The 17048-nt window shown below is 36.4% G+C and overlaps 1 protein-coding gene across 2 annotated transcripts in view; it reads left to right on the top strand.

Moving 5' to 3' along the window:
* MSH2 (mutS homolog 2) overlaps positions 1-17048 on the top strand; it is a 72572-nt gene that overhangs the window by 43616 nt on the left and 11908 nt on the right. For both annotated transcript variants that reach the window (XM_060026669.1, XM_060026671.1), the window contains exons 8-10: positions 525-634; positions 14213-14336; positions 15776-15926. In XM_060026669.1, the coding sequence (XP_059882652.1) occupies positions 525-634; positions 14213-14336; positions 15776-15926 (385 nt within the window). The remainder of the gene's footprint in view (positions 1-524; positions 635-14212; positions 14337-15775; positions 15927-17048) is intronic.

Below are 17048 nucleotides of genomic sequence, written 5' to 3'. Positions count from 1 at the left end.
GACCCTGTTGCTTCACTTACTTCTCCTCACATAATTCCCCAGCATGTGCTCTTGAACAGCATCAAGCGAAGTTCCATTTACTTGTGGCTTGATTTAACCTCTGTTAATTGGAGCACTGTATTATTAATGGAAATTAGGGATTTATAAGGTAAGTTAGATATTTTATTTTAATGACTTCAACTTTGGGTTATTAAATCTAAAAAGAAACGCTATTCATTTGGTTGTAATTAATGTCACGTTTCTGCATCTATAGTACCTCTTCTGAAGGCGATTAACAGACATGCAGGGCAGGCAGTGTTTTATTAGTAGGAAACTTTGAGTGCCAGATCATCTCCCTTACTATATAAGTACTAAACACATTTGAATTAAGATACCTGAGTGAGTAGTAACTTCAGAGATCTGCTACACAGTTTGTGCTTTGGGGATCAAAGGCTGCTCATTATTGCAAATTTTCATGATTTGTAGTTTTGTATTTTTAATATAGGACCTATTTATTTATTTATTTACTTTTTGCTTTCTTTTAGGAAAACATCAGGCATTGTTGTTGGCAGTTTTTGTGACTCCTCTTATTGATCTTCGTTCTGATTTCTCCAAGTTTCAGGAAATGATAGAAACAACTTTAGATATGGATCAGGTATGCAATATACTCTTTAAAAGCGGCAGAATAGTTTCGAAAGGCAAAGGCACATCAGAAAACTTTCCAGATTTCTCTTTTTAATATTTAATTTTGACACTTTTGTAAGGCACCTTTGAGACAGTGGATGTAAGATTAAGTGATGGGAAAAGGTTTTTAAACTTTTTTTTAATAACAATCATTTCAGTGGACGAAAATTAAGAAAGATTAACAGAGGAAGTGAATGTTGGGCATAAGTGGCCTGGTTAAAGGAAATTTCATAGATAAAAGATTTCACATGTGCAAGCTGAGTTTTGTTTTAATTCCAAGAAAGAAGGAAAGTTATAGTCACTGGAAAAGGGAAAGGTATAGAGGTAAACATAGAACGTAAGAGAAGTCAGCTTCTCTTGTTTTTTTTTCCACGTAGAGAAGGTCTTTGGGGGAGGAGGTTAGAGTATGGGTGTATCTCCTGAGTGGTTGTATACTAAAAAGTTAACCATGACTCTAAATACTAATACTTTGAAATTTTTTACACTAACTTTCCTGTTAAATATAATCATGCAGGAAATATGTGCTTACATTATTCTTATTAAAGAATAGTTAGATTCTTTGCATTCTTTTTGATAACTGGATTAAGTGGAGTTAACATTTGCCATATATGATATTGATTTATTTTGTTTTTACTGGATCATTAACTGAGATTTAAAGAAATTAAACCTCGTTTACTCTGTGCTCTTTGGATATTAGAAGCACACGTGTGTGTGTGTGTGTGTGTGTGTGTGTGTGTGTGTGTAGGTATAAATGCTTCTTTTCTGGTAATATTTTGTCAGTGATAGGGCAGTCTTTTTCATTTACTTGTAGGTTAGTGTGCTTGTGGGTAGTTTTCCAGAAAGAGATTTAAAATACCAGGATATAAATTTTTAAACTGTTTTCCTTTATTTAGTGCATTTCTACTTATAAATGGAACATATAGTATTAGAACAAGTGAAACAAAATGATGGAAAGAAATACAGAGTCAAAAATGACCGTCCTTGATTTTCCTCCTTCCCTCTTTTCAGATGAACAATGTTAACAGCCCTGGTGTGCTTTCTTCAGCTCCATTGTATTATGCTTATTGTGGGTTAAGGATTTTTACTTTGCTCTGAAATACTTGACACATATCTGTTAAACTAGAATTTGCTGTGACTGTAAAATAGTAGTCAGTGTTCACTCTTGAATGACGCTATGGGATTAGAGCGTTATAAGATTTTATAAATGTCTGGGAAGAGTGGATTGCGAAGGTAAGCAGTGCAATAATTGGTTGGATATAGACTGCAAAAGAAGAGGTCATTTGTCCTCATTTCATTGCTGTCACTTTAGATACGACAAGCCCCAGTTTTTAAATCTGAAAGTAGAATATTAAGTAGTTAACTTTGTAGGGGAAGAAAACTTTTCCTGTCCTTTCTTAGGTTCATTGTTTGGGGGACTGGTAATTAAACTGACCAAAAAAAAAAAAAATTTAGCAAGAGAACAGACTTGGAGTTCACAGAAAAATGTGACTCAAGGAAGCTGTTAGAATTTGGGAATATTAGGGGAAGGGGAGTGGGAGAAAAGGCACTTATTGTAAAACAAATGGCTTTTAGGAAAGATAAATGAGCTCTTTGGAGAACAGATGGAAGATATGATAGTTTTGACTTCCCTGGTTGTGAATCTCCCTGGGAAAGGACTTAACAACAATTGAGTTCTTTGGGGAGGCTCTGCTTTTAGGGAGATAAGAGAGTTCAGAAACAAAGTCTACTCTCATGCTTTCATCTCAATATAATTTTTATGCCACAGTGACATGTTGTGGACCCCTTCAACATTAAGTACTGTGCCAGTAAGATGTGAGTTATGGGTTTGCTTTTTTAAAATTTTCTGAGTAGATTATTTGTGGTTAAACTTAATATCAGTTAGGACTCTTTATTTTTGCAGGTAATCTAAACTCTCAATATACCTTGGCTCATGAAATTCTAAGTCTAGAGATACGGTAGGCTTTATTTAGAGTCGCTTTATTCAGCAGCTCTGTGAGGCCATCCAAAGGACCTAATTTCTTGATCTCTTCTATTTTTTTATGATTTAAATTTTGACCTAAGGCTGGTTCCTCTTTTGGCTCTAGGATGGCTACCTACCAGTAGCAGTTCATGCCATATTCCAAGAAAGAATCCTGAAGTTTGCCTTGATGGGACTATTTAAGCAATGATTGTGGCCAGAGAAATAGAATGGGATGTTTGGCCTAAGATACAAGGGGTAGGTTATTTCTCTAGTTGGAGATACACAAAGTAAGAGCACTACTGGGAAGGGAGAAGGAGGGAAATAACTGTTGTAAGACCACCAGGAGTGTCTCCTAAGATTCTGTCTTTATTCTCAGTTACAAACTTTTAAACTTAGCTCAGGTTATGAGGTGAATTCAAACCTTCACTGTCATTGTAGATATTTGTAGTGAATTTAGGTATTTCAGTTACGTGACTCAGAACCACTTTGAAAAAACCTCAAGAGGATATCAATCATTTCATGTATGATTTCATATTTTCTACCTGTGCACTTAAGAATTCATGTGATGAGAGGAGCAGTCATTTATATGAGTGGTTGGGTTAATTTTTGTTTTTTCCTAGGCTTAGCTTTTTATATAAATGTGTTGGGTGTTTTTTGTGGCTGCTTTCCATAAATCTTATAGAAAGGTTTTTTTTGTTTTTTTTTTTGTGGTACGCGGGCCTCTCACTGCTGTGGCCTCTCCCATTGTGGAGCACAGGCTCCGGACGCTCAGGCTCAGCGGCCATGGCTCATGGGCCCAGCCGCTCCGCGGCATGTGGGATATTCCCGGACCGGGGCACGGACCCGTGTCCCCTGCATCGGTAGGTGGACTCTCAACCACTGCGCCACCAGGGAAGCCCCGGGTTTTCCATTTTTGAAGTAAATGTAGAGCAAAACTACCCCAAGACAGGGTTCAAAAAAAACAATGATTTTTCACAAAAATGTAAACAATATTTGTTTATTGGGTGATTCAGTGAGATGTATTAAATTTTTAAACCTTTCTGTATGTATTTGGACCATTTTATCTTTGAATCTTAGTTTTTACATACACTTATTACTGATAATTCATCTACTATTGGAAAAGTAATGACTTTAGATAAATTTTTATTGAAAATACTGGGACAGAAGAAATTGAAATAGTTTTTAAAAAACCACAATTAAATAATCCTCATACAACTATATCATTATTGTATAAGTATATGTAAGTTATAAAGATACTTTATAACTTTAAATTAACTATAACTTTAAATTAAATATAAATACTTTAAAGTTTTTGTACTCGGAAACGAAAAAGAAATACAAAACACGGAAGTATTCATATTCTTCCATCTAGAATTAACTGTCAAAATGTTGGCATTTTTTCTTATTGTTGTCCTATAAAAAACAAAACACTGTTTTTGTAAAACTGATACCTATATAAAATAGCATTCACACAATGCAGAAAGGTAGAGAGATGGTAGTTAAAAATATCCTCCACATCTACCACCCAGAAATAACTGTTAACTAACATTTAGTCTTTTCTCAAGTATGGGCAGTATTGAAGGTTTAGAGGACAGATGTTGAAATTTTGTGTTTTAGTCCCTTACAATAAAGTATTGTCCCACTCAAAATCCTAGTAGTGCCTCCATTGAGACACAGCTAATGGTACAGCTAATGGTCTTTTTATGGTTATGTACAGACAGATGCATAGATAGAGAAATGAGCTTATACTATAGACGTCCAACCTAATGGTTTTCAGTGTAACAGAAAAAAAAAATTATGGGAGGGAATTGTTGAACTTCAGATGAATAATTTTTTACCATAAGAGAGGGAAAATAATCTAAAACATAGGTTAAAGAAACTTACATTAGGAAAAATATGAGGAGATTGGAGATTTCTTTGAAGGACATATTTCAATTTTGGAGTATTAATTACCTGCTCTGAAAGTTGAGCAGTTAACCACTCTTGTATGTGCTTCTGTAGAACTCCCTTCATACCTCTTGGTATTTATTAATAGTTATATTTTTACACTGGCCAGGGCTAAAATATGCACAACATGTCTGTAGCCTTAATTCCAATTTCCAGGCTGTTTAATGTTCATGTTTATATGTAAATGGATTCAGTGCTTACCATGTCCTTTTACCATGGCTTCTTCATTCCTGGCCTTAAAATGCTTGATTCCACTTTTATTTGGCTAGATCTGTTTTTCAGGTGTTATGGGTTTTTTAAAAAGAAAGGTTGATGGATATTATAGTCCTTGAATTATTTCATGCTTGATAAGCATATCTGTCTTTTAGCTTTATTCTCGAGCAAATCTTTATTATTATACTTACAGCTTTCCTAAACTTTAATGGTGATGCACCACTATCTTCTGACATTCAGTGTCAATGAAATGTCTGTTATCACTTTGATTTACTACCGCCCTGTCCTCCCACCCGCCTCCCCATCCCCGCATTCCAGGTAATCTGCTCTGCCTGGATGCCTGAAGAATTCTTCGTTCCTGTTCCCTTTCCTTCACCCCTTTATCTTTCCCCACTTTCACCTTCCCCTTTTCCTCTGTCTGGCCCCCTCTGGGCCTTGACCTCTTTTTCTTTCCTTCTTTCTTCCCACCCCTTTTCCTTCCTTTCCCCTTCTTTCTATCCACATTCTTTCTCCTGTTAATTTCTCCATCCACTTTCCCCCTTTTTGAGGTATTTAAAAGTTTAAAATTTTGATTATAAAATACTTGTCATACTAATATAATCAACATTTGTATGCACACTATAAAGTCCTGTTTGCATACATCCCTCCACAGAATTGCATGCTATCCTGAAATTGGTGTTTATTATAATTTTCATGCATTTCATTAATGTTAATATTTTCATCATATCATTAATATGTGCTATTGGTTATTTCTAAACTTTATAAATAATATTGTCTTAAGTATTTTGATTAAAATTGCATTTAATTTAATGATTAACTTAGGGGAGAATCAACATCATTACAACATTGAGTCTTTTTTAAAATTAATTAGTTAATTAATTAATTTAACATCTTCATTGGAGTATAATTGCTTTACAATGGTGTGTTAGTTTCTGCTTTATAACAAAGTGGATCAGCTGTACGTATACATATATCCCCATATCTCCTCCCTCTCAGCATTGAGTCTTTCTATCCATAAATATATTTTTTCTTTTTTTTTCTTTCCAATGATTACATTTTTTGGAGGGGAATTTACATAAAATTAACCAATTTAAAGCGTGTTATTCATTGGTATTTAGTACATTTACACTGTTGTGCAACCACTACCAGTTAGTTCTAAAATATTTTCATTACCACCGAAAGAAAACCCATACCCATTAGCAGTTACTTACTTTTCCCAATTTCCCTAGATGCTGGCAACCACTAATTACTTTTCATCTCTATGGACTTGACAATTCTTGACATTTTTTGTAAATGGAATCATACAATATGTGACCTTTTGTGACTGGCTTCTTTTATGACTCAGTAATATTCCATTATATGTATATACTACATTTTGTTTATCTAGTCACTTGTTGATGGACTTAAAGGTTGTTTCTACTCTTTGGCTATTATGAATAGTACTGCTTTGAACAGTCATGTACAAGTAATTTGTTCAGTTCTTTTAGGTATATACCTAGGAGTGAAATTGCTGAGTCATATGGTAATTTTATGTTTAACTTTTTGAGGAATCACTACACTGTTTTCCATAGTCCCTGCACCATTTATCATTCCCACCAGCAATATATGAGGATTCCAGTTTCTCCACATTCTTGCTAATACTTGTTATTTTCTGTGGTTTTTGTTTGTTTTGTTTTGTTGTTTTAATAGCCATCCTAGTTGGTATGAAGTTGTATTTGATTGTGGTTTTGAATTGCATTTCCCTGGTGTCTAATGATAAGTATCTTTTCATGTATTTGTTGATCATTTTATTTTATTTTTAAATTTTATTGATTGATTTTTGGCTGCGTTGGATTTCCGTTGCTGTGCACGGGTTTTCTCTAGTTGCGGTAAGGGGGGGCTACTCTTCGTTGTGGTGCATGGGCTTCTTATTGCTGTGGCTTCTCTTGTTGTGGAGCATGGGCTCTAGGCGTGTGGGCTTCAGTAGTTGCAGCATGCGGGCTCAGTAGTTGTGGTTCGCAGGCTCTACAGCGCAGGCTCAGTAGTTGTGGCGCACGGGCTAAGTTGCTCTGCGGCATGTGGGATCTTCCCAGACCAGGGCTCGACCCTGTGTCCCCTGCATTGGCAGGCGGATTCTTAACTACTGCGCCACCAGGGAAGTACCTGTTGATCATTTTATATCTTTGGAGAAATGTCTCTTCAGATCCTTTGCTCATTTTTTAAAAATTTTTATTTATTTTTTTGCGGTACGCGGGCCTCTCACTGCTGTGGCCCCTCCCGTTGCGGAGCACAGGCTCCGGACGTGCAGGCTCAGCGGCCATGGCTCACGGGCCCAGCCGCTCCGAGGCACGTGGGATCCTCCCGGACCCGGGCACGAACCCGCATGCCCTGCATCGGCAGGCGGACTCTCAACCACTGCGCCACCAGCGCAGCCCTGCTCATTTTTAAATTGTGTTGTCTTTCTGTTGTTGAGTTGTAAGTGTTCTATTTATATTCTGAATATATTTCTAGTAGATATATATTTCTGAGTTTTCCAATTGCTAAAAGTTGTTCATAGTGATTGCTTATTATTTTTAAAAGGACTGCTGTATTTGCAGATAGATTTCCTGTTTATTTTTAATATAATTTGTTTGTGCCTTCCTTGACACTTCTTCCTTTCCATAGTTTGTCTGTTTTTTAGAGAATCAACTTGTCTAAATCGACCTTTAAAATCCTTTTTTGTATCTTTGGTTTTTTTTTTTTCCCATTAATTTCCATTCTTACATATATATTTCATCTAAATTTGGTCTCTTTTCAGCCTCTTTAGTTGAGCGTTCACTACTTTTCCAGCCTTTTCTTTTTTAGTAAGCACTTAAGATTATACTTTCCTTTCATTGTGTTGTTTTAGCTGACTGAATCCTATACGTTTTGAGAGCTACAATTTCTTACTTAGTTTTAAGTCCTTTATTCCATTATCATTTATTTGTTCTTTGGTTTGTCATTTGTTTAGAAGTAAGTTTTTGTTTAGAAGTAAGTTTTTAAATTTCCAAGCTTGGTGTGTGTCAGTTTCATAAAACTTCTCCATGTGTGTGTGGATTATGAGTGCTCCCTAATTTTGGTTGCAGAGTTCTCTATATGTCCATTAGATAAAGCTTTAGTTGTTTTGTTCACATTGTCTGGATACTTGCTAATTTTAATCTGCTGAGTTACTGAGAGAAATGTGGATGTCTTCATAAATTCAGTACATTTTTGCTTCATATGTTTTCAAGGCACAGAGCTGTCATTTTGTGTGTGTGTGTGTGTGGGCAATTGAACCTTTATCATTCTTAGGGATATTTAAATAATAGTAATGCTATTATTATGTAATGCTTTTTGCCTCAGATTTATTTTGTCTGATCATAAGAAAGCAGTGCCAGAGTCCTTCTTTTTTGTTTTTTACATGGTATATCTTTTCCCATCCTTCGTGAGTTTTTTTGGTTTAGGTAAAAACTTATAGCTGGATTTTATTTATTTTAAAATTTTATTTGAGGGCTTCCCTGGTGGCACAGTGGTTGAGAATCTGCCTGCCAGTGCGGGGGACATGGGTTCGAGCCCTGGTCTGGGAGGATCCCACGTGCCGTGGAGCAACTAAGCCCGTGTGCCATGACTGCTGAGCCTGCACTCTAGAGCCCACGAGCCACAACTACTGAGCCCGTGTGCCACAACTACTGAAGCCCGCATGCCGCAACAAGAGGGGCCACCGTGGTGAGATGCCTGTGCACCTCAGCAAGGAGTAGCCCCCGCTCGCTGCAACTGGAGGGGGCCCATGGCAGCAACAAAGACCCAACACAGCCAAAAATAAATAAATAAAATAAATAAATTTTTAAAAAATTAAAAAAAATTTAATTTGATAGGGACTTCTCTGGTGGTGCATTGGTTAAGAATCTGCCTGGCGGTGGGTTTAATCCCTGGTGTGGGAAGATCCCACATGCCGTGGAGCAACTAGGCCCATGAGCTACAACTGCTGAAGCCCGCGTGCCTGGATCCTGTGCTCTGCAACAAGAGAAGCCAGCGCAGTGAGAAGCCTGTGCACTGCATCGAAGAGTGGCTCAGCTCGCCGCAACTAGAGAAAGCCTGCACGCAGCAACGAAGACCCATAGCAGCCAAAAAAAAAAAGAAAGTTTAATTTGATAATCTCTTTTTTTAAAGTGGCAATTTGGATTTATTTCTACCGAATTATTTTGTGATTCTTATCGTTCCTGGTTCCCCTTACCTGTTCTTTCTTAATTTTATGTTGATTGGGTTTTAAAAATTCCCATTTTCCCTCTTATGCTCCTCCTCTATCCTATCACACATGCACTGGTTTGAAGTTCTTCACAAATTTTTTTTAAAAATGTGTATACATAACTCATCAAAGTCAAAAACGTTATCAGCATCTTCTTACTTCTCCCCCAGAATACTAGGACCTTAGAATACCTTAGATCAGATTATATTTCTTCATTACTGGTTGATATTTTAGTTCTATCTTTTTTACCCCTTAGATTTCTCTATAGTCAGTGTTAAGATTTGCCCATCTGCTTACCATTTTCTTTGCTGTTCATTTCTTCTTCCTGGATATTCTTTAGGAGTTCCTTTATTGGTGGGGGGGAGTCTGTTAGTCAGATTTTGTTTGTTGGAAAATGTCTGTATTTCACCCTTGTTCTTTTTTTTATTGGGGTATAGTTGTTTTTACAATGTTGTGTTAGTTTCTACTGTACAGTGGAGTGAAGTAGAATTCCCTGTGCTATATAGCAGGTTCTTATTAGCTATCTATTTTATACATATTAGTGTATATATGTCAATCCCAATCTCCCAATTCATCCCACCCCCGAACCCCTGCTTGGTGTCACCCTTGTTCTTGAAGGATATTTTATCTGAGTGTACAATTCCACATTGACAGCTACTTTTCCTTAGTACCTGTAAGATTGTGTTGCATTGTCTGCTGGCTTGCACTATTATTGTTGACAAGTTTTGATCCCAGATATTGGTTCCTTTTACTACACTGGGCCCAAAAGTGGATTTCTTTTTTATTTTTCTTATTTGGATTTGCTGTGTTTTCTTAATCAGAGAATTCATGTCTTTTATTAGTTCTGGAAAATTATTAGTCATTATCTCTTTGACTATTGTGTTTACTCTTTTTTTCTAAAGCTATGATTAGACATGTGTCAGACTTTTGCATTCTTTTTCTGCCACGTGTCTGTGCTGCTCTCTTTGTGATTATTTCAGATGGTCTCATTCTTCAGCTCTAATATGTTGTTTAACAATCCCATTGGGTTTTTTAAAATAAATTTATTTTATTTATATTTATTTTTGGCTATGTTGGGTCTTCGTTGCTGCGCGTGGACTTTCTCTAGTTGTGGCGAGCAGGGGCTACTCTTCGTTGCGGTGCACAGGCTTCTCATTGTGGTGGCTTCTCTTGTTGCAGAGCACAGGCTCTAGGCGGGTGGGCTTCAGTAGTTGCAGCACATGGGCTCAGTAGTTGTGGTGCAGGCTCTAGAGCACAGGCTCAGTAGTTGTGGCCCATGGGCTTAGTTGCTCCGTGGCATGTTCCTGGGCCAGGGCTCGAACCCATATCCCCTACATTGGCAGGCAGATTCTTAACCACTGCCCCACCAGAGAAGCCCGGGTTTTGTTTTTTTTTAATGATTATATTTTTCATTTATAGAGGTTGTTTGGTTCATTTCTAAGTCTGCCTAGTCTTTTTTTTTTTTTTAAGTAGTAGCTTGTTCTTTGCTCAGGTGTTCCATTCCCATTCTTAATATTCCATCTCGAAAATTTCTTGCATTTAAATCTGTTCCTTCTTTCTGCTGAGTCTTACCGTTTTTTTTTTTTTTTTTTTTTGACTCTCTTACTCGTGGTGGCTTGTTTCCTTGTCTGTTATGTATGTTTAGATTATGAATTCTCATTTATCTGGGTTCCTTCTGTGCAAATCATATATCCTCTCAGATAAAATTTGCTTTTGCCTTATACCCTACAAATGTAATTAACCCAATAACACATTTATTTCTCAGCCTGTAGCTTTCTACATTTGTTAGGGCAAAGATTTAGCTGTTGAAAAAGAAACCTCAAATAAATCGATAACAGTGGCTTAAACAGGAATAGGGGTTTCATTTTCTATCACGACAGTGTAGGCATAGCAGCACAGGGCTGGCAGGGCAGCCCCACTGTCTCTGCACCCTGTCTCCCCTTTACTTCTCTAGCATCCTTAGGGTGTTGCCTTCATCTTCAAGGTCCAGGATGGCTTACTACCTTATCTTTATTCCAGCCAATGGGAGAGGACTAAAGGGGAAGATGAGGACACATTCTGGAAATGGTACACATCATTCCTGCTCACATTCTGTTGGTCAGAATTTAGTTACATGCCCACACCAGCTGCAAGCAAAGCTGGAAAATGTAGTCTTTGTTCTTAGTAGCTACGTGTCTCATGAAAAATTGTCAGTTCTGTCACTGTAGAAGGAGGGGATAATAGAAATGGCCATACCCAGCAGCCTTTTTCACTGCTGAGACATACAGCAGACATTTGAAATCCCAACTCCAGTGAAGGCAGGCTTTTACTTATTTATTTAAAATTAATTTTTATTGGAGTATAGTTGATATCCAGTGTTGTGTTAGTTTCTGCTGTACAGCAAAGTGAATCAGTTATACATATACATATATCCACTCTTTGTTAGATTCTTTTCCCATATGGGTCATTACAGAGTACTGAGTAGAGTTTCCTGTGCTAGACAGTAGGTTCTTATTAGTTATCTATTTTATATATAGTAAAGGCTGGCTTTTAGTCACACATTGTCAGAGAGGAGATTCTGCCCCTGCCTTCCTTTTTCCAGGGACCCAGGCTGATAGAGGCACGTTTCCCTAATTGTTACCATATCTCATGAGGTAGGTTTTTAACATGGTCCCCCAGCCTTGCTCTATGCTGGGGACTCTCCACTTTGCAGGAGCTCAGACATAGTTTTCCCTAACTCAACTATACACTTATTTGAAAAAGTGCTTATAATATTTTATCTAGTATTTCTAGGATAGTGGAGTTTTTGAAGATTTCTAGTATCTTCCATACTTACTTTCTCCTCTCTAATTACTTTAATCTCTTTCATGTGAATTCTCTCTGATTATATCAAGTCTTTTCTACTATGGCAGTACAGGTAATTTGATTCAACAGTATCTCTCCTCTTCTTTGTTATGTTGTATTTATTTGTATTTTAATGATATTGCTAGGATCTAACTTCCCTTCCTTATTCTTTTTATCTTGCTTCTTGATTTCATTATCCCGTTTTGGAGTTCTAAGCCTGGGTTTATTTTGTTCCATTTCCTTTGTGTAGTCTGGTGTAATGGGTGTGTGTGTTTCTGGAGCTAGGTGGGTGATAATCTGAAAGACAACTCGTAGAGGTCATTATGTTGTGTTTGTTAGAATATCTCAGTTCTAGGTTAGAACACTCAGTTGGGTGGTATATTTTCTTATCCATTGTTTGGGAGGAGTAAGGCATTAATGAAGGATACTCCATTTGGTGTGTGACCTAAGAGTGTTTACTAAGTTAGAGCTCAGTCATCACTCTTCCTTGCTTCACTAGGGTCTCCCAGCAGCATTTTCAGAATAGTATTCCCCCATCTGCGGAAGGAAACTGTAAGGGCACCCCTCAACTTTCTACTCTCCAGGTTGGGATTCTAAGTGAGATTTCTCAGGGTTTTGTTGACTCACCAGAGGATTTCTGGAAGGTGGGAGTGAGGATGGGAACTAAGCCTGGCTCAGCCTCACTTCTCTTTAAGTTTCATTGGAAGAAGGCAGTTCTGTAACACTGTCAATCCACCATTGTAGCATTATTTTTTTCCTTGGATTATCATAAGTCTTGGTCCTTGTTTCTAGATCATCTTCATTGTTTGTTTAAATAACTGTATAATATTCTAGTGATGTATGATTGTGCAAATATTGTGATGTTCTGTTATTTCCAGGTCTTGTTGTAACAGATAAATCTGTAGAGATTTTATTCATCCCTGTGTTGTTTGCTTCTGTTGCATTATTTCCTTAGATTGAATTCCCAGGAGTAGAATTGCTATGTCAGAGTATAACAAATATCTCTGAGTCTTGTCTCATATTGCTTTTTCTTTTTTAAAGGTTATAACAACTTAGATTCTCACCAGAAATGAATGAGTATACTAATTTCACTATAGCCTCATTAGTATTTGGTGATAGGGTTTTTCTTTTTCCTTAAAAAAAATAGCTATAGGCTTCCCTGGTGGCACAGTGGTTGAGAGTCCGCCTGCCGATGCTGGGGACACGGGTTCGTGCCCCGGTCTGGGAAGATCCCACATGCCACGGAGCGGCTGGGCCCATGAGCCGTGGCCTCTGAGCCTGCGCGTCCGGAGCCTGTGCTCTGCAGCGGGAGAGGCCACAACAGTGAGAGGCCCGCGTACCGCAAAAAAAAAAAAAAAGCTATAGAATAATATCTTAAGGCTGCTTAAATATTCATGTGTTTTATTATTATGGAGCTTTAGCAGTTTTCTGTGGCTTTAGTTTACTACTTATTTTCTCATCTGTGAGTTGTGTGTTTTTATGCCTGCCCATTTAATGACTTGATGTTTTTCTCATACATGCAAACAAGTGCCGTTTTATAAAAGAAAATGTCAACCTTTACATTTTTATATTTTGCAAAGCTATTTTTACAAATCTTTTGCCTTTTAAAAAATTAGGTTTATTTGAAATTTTAAATTTTAGTGTATTATATAATTAAATCTTTTGTTGGTTTAAATTGAGAAAGTTATTTAATTAACGTTTTATTCTCTTTTTTTTGCTAGCTTTCTGTATTGTGATTTTATTTCCCTATTGTGGTGTTGTGTTCAATTTTGGTATGTGAAGAAGGTGTGCTCTGATTAAGTGAATAGTGATTGGGAGGAATTTATATCAATCTCACTTACTGAAGTTTTAAAAATCTTGTTTTAGAAAACTGACTCATATTTTTACATAAAATTAGGTCTTTTCAATAGTTCTTAATGTCTATAAGGATAGGATTCATTCTTTTTAAAAAATATTCTTTCATAATTTGTCTGTTCAAGTTTTAGTCATTTTGTTTCAAAAAGGGATTTCAAGAGCTAACTTTTCGAGATTCCTAAGATGGATCCTTGATTTGGGCAAAAACTACACATTCTGTTACAGTCTTTAAATATTGCTTAGGGAAAAATATAAATAAAAATAAAGAATACTGTTAGGGACAAAATTATCATCAGCACTATGTTTCATATGAATAATTTTTCTATATCCAGAGACCTAAGCTCCTAATAAACAGAACTCTTTATATCTGTTAATATATAGAAACTCCTTATAGTGTGACTGAGTAACTTATGGATAGTGAATCATTTAACTCAAAACATTAGTGAATTTTAAATTAAGCAAAATACTTTCATGACTTCCATCTTTACCCATCATTGATAAAATTTAGCTACTCTTCGTTCTGTCTCTAGGTGGAAAACCATGAATTCCTTGTAAAACCTTCATTTGATCCTAACTTGAGTGAATTAAGAGAAATAATGGATGACTTAGAAAAGAAGATGCAGTCAACATTAATAAGTGCAGCTAGAGAACTAGGTAAGAATGGGTTCTTGGAAGTTTGAATAATTCTTTTGTCTACACAGTATCCATACTGGAGCCGGAATTGCTTTCCTAGAAGACACAATTGATCATGCCACTTCTTTGTTTCTACTGAATAAAATTACAGTCCCATAAAGTCTACATACAGGGTTCTTTACATCTGGAGCCTGGCCTCCCCTTCAGATTCTTCTCTTACTAATTTCCCTAATCCCACCTTCCTGCCAGACAAAGCACCCTACATGCCCTTGCATCGTGTCTTTTAAATAAGACCTGTTTTAAATGTTACCTCCTCTGTAAGCCTAATTCTACTAGGAATAGTTCATTGATTTGGCTTTGGGGTTCCCAAGCACTTCATTAATATCAACTTAAAAAAAATTATTAGATTTAAATTCCCTGGATTATCGGTTCCCTAATTAGTCTCACACTGTTTTGTCCTCTTTTGCTCTGAATTTATAAACCTCTTTGTTCTGAGCCTCTCTCACATGTATGTTGAACAGATAAATCTTAGCATAGTAGAAGACCCCTCAGAGCAGCAGTACTCTTGTATATGCCCATACCAATATATATAAAAATTTTTACAAATAGTTTCCTTGGAGAGTCCTTATATGAACTAGATCCTAGATTTAAGAATCTTTGCCTTGAAGGATATTGAAATTTACCCTCCTCATTTCATAGCTCTCTCCATGTTCTCTCTATGTCTCTTTCCTCTCTGGTCAAGTGAGGTCTGTCTTTAGTTGTTTGCTGCTTCTAACATTCCATAGTCATGCTTTAGCAAATAAATTTGTAGACAGTATCTCTCTCTTCTGGTTTGGGGTCTAAAGATCACAATGATGAATGAGATTATGAGGACAGGACAAACATAAAAACTCAAAAATCTTAGGTGCATGAAGTCTAGCTGATTGGTCATTGCTTGTTTTGTGAAGCTTCCTACACTTAACATGAAGTATATGTCCTAGTTTTTCTAGGGCTTCATTGTCAGAGTCTCAAGTTTTTGTTTGGAAAGTATATTTGTTTTCTTTAATTATACTCTATATTAGTTCCAGAGAAATGCTTTGGTTAACTAAAGAACCCTCAGCAGAACTCCTCAAGGACAGTGACCATTTCTTATCTACCCTCATGCCCACAGCATCTTAGAACAGTGTGTGCCACCCACTGCTGGTGCTCTGCAGCCTTGGTTGGGTTTACCTAGAAAGGCCTCCGCATCAGAAGCTAACATTAATAAGGGGGTTTAAGTATTTTCATGTAGTTTTTTGAGTGAAGTAAGTGAAGTAGGATGTGCATCTTTCCCAGTTGGATAATATTAATAATTTCCAGTATGCTGTCATGTAATAAAAGGGTATTTTTCACTATTTAGATTTAAGTGTTTTAAACACTTACATTGAAAATGGCTGTAGATATCTATGACATACTTTTTCTTTTTTTTCCTGATCATGAAGGCTTGGATCCTGGCAAACAGATTAAACTGGATTCCAACACACAATTTGGATATTATTTTCGTGTAACATGCAAGGAAGAAAAAGTCCTTCGTAATAATAAAAATTTCAGTACAGTAGATATCCAGAAGAATGGTGTTAAATTTACGAACAGGTTTGTAAGCCTATGTTAAATTAAGTCTTTACTAGCCCCATGAAACTATTCTCTGATGAAATGTGAATGTTCTATGGTAAGGAAGTTTTACCGTATTTATTGTTAATATAAGGCATAAGATAAGATTGAAGCTTTTTTTCCCTTACAAGAGGTTGGTCAGATATCCCAACACCACTTGTTAAGTAATTCATTTTTTCCTCATTGACTGAAATGGCACTTTGGGTCTATTTTTAAGATTATTCTTTCATGTATGTCTCTTACCATCCTTTTATCAGTATGAAATACATTGTATTACATTTATTTTATGTTTCCATATCTATTACAGTTAGTTCCCCTTCATATCTCTGTTAGTTATTTTCACATTTATTTTTTCTAAGAAAACTTTGTTATCCTTGATCATTAAATTCTTCTGGTATATCAGTTGGTTGTATCATTTAGTTTAGGGAGATGTCTACCAGCCTTAATAAGGCCATTCATTAGACTACAGCTTTTTTTTAAAAAAAAAAATGTGTTCCATGTTGTAAAAAATCTTACCAGTTTTTTTCTGCGTTTTCTCTTGCTGATGTTAGGAAGTTCCTGAGGCAGATTATTCATGGGTGAAAAAAGAATTATTTAAAAATAAATCTTCTGTGACTGGTAGAGTGAGGGCATTTATCCTTTCTCTTCTGTAATGTTCTAGAACTTATGGCCAGCCTTACTCCCACCCTCCTGAATATTCTTAGTATTTACAGCTAACTTTTGTATATATGATCCTCTTTCCATTTATTTAGTAAGTGTTTTGAGTGTCTGTTACATGTAGACATTATTCTAGGTGTTCAGACAACCTAGTAATGAAAACAGTCGGTCTGTTTAGTTTGTTTCTCATAACAGCTCTCTGAGATAAACAGGACACGTTAAAGTTCTCTCACTTTTTAGATGGAGAAACTGAAACTCCAGTTCCCCAGGATTGGACAGCTAGTAACAATAGATACTCTAACCTGGATCTTCTGTTGCCAAATTTATTAGTTGCTTTTCTCAATCACACTATATCCCTGATTCAAGAAATTTATATATGTTATAATTAACCAATGGGTGACTGGAAGATGATTATAACACCTCAAAAGTTCAGTCTTACCTAAGCCA

Source organism: Delphinus delphis, chromosome 12 (genome assembly GCF_949987515.2).
Source record: "Delphinus delphis chromosome 12, mDelDel1.2, whole genome shotgun sequence".
Lineage (NCBI taxonomy): Eukaryota > Metazoa > Chordata > Mammalia > Artiodactyla > Delphinidae > Delphinus > Delphinus delphis.
This window is presented reverse-complemented; position numbering and strand designations above follow the sequence as displayed.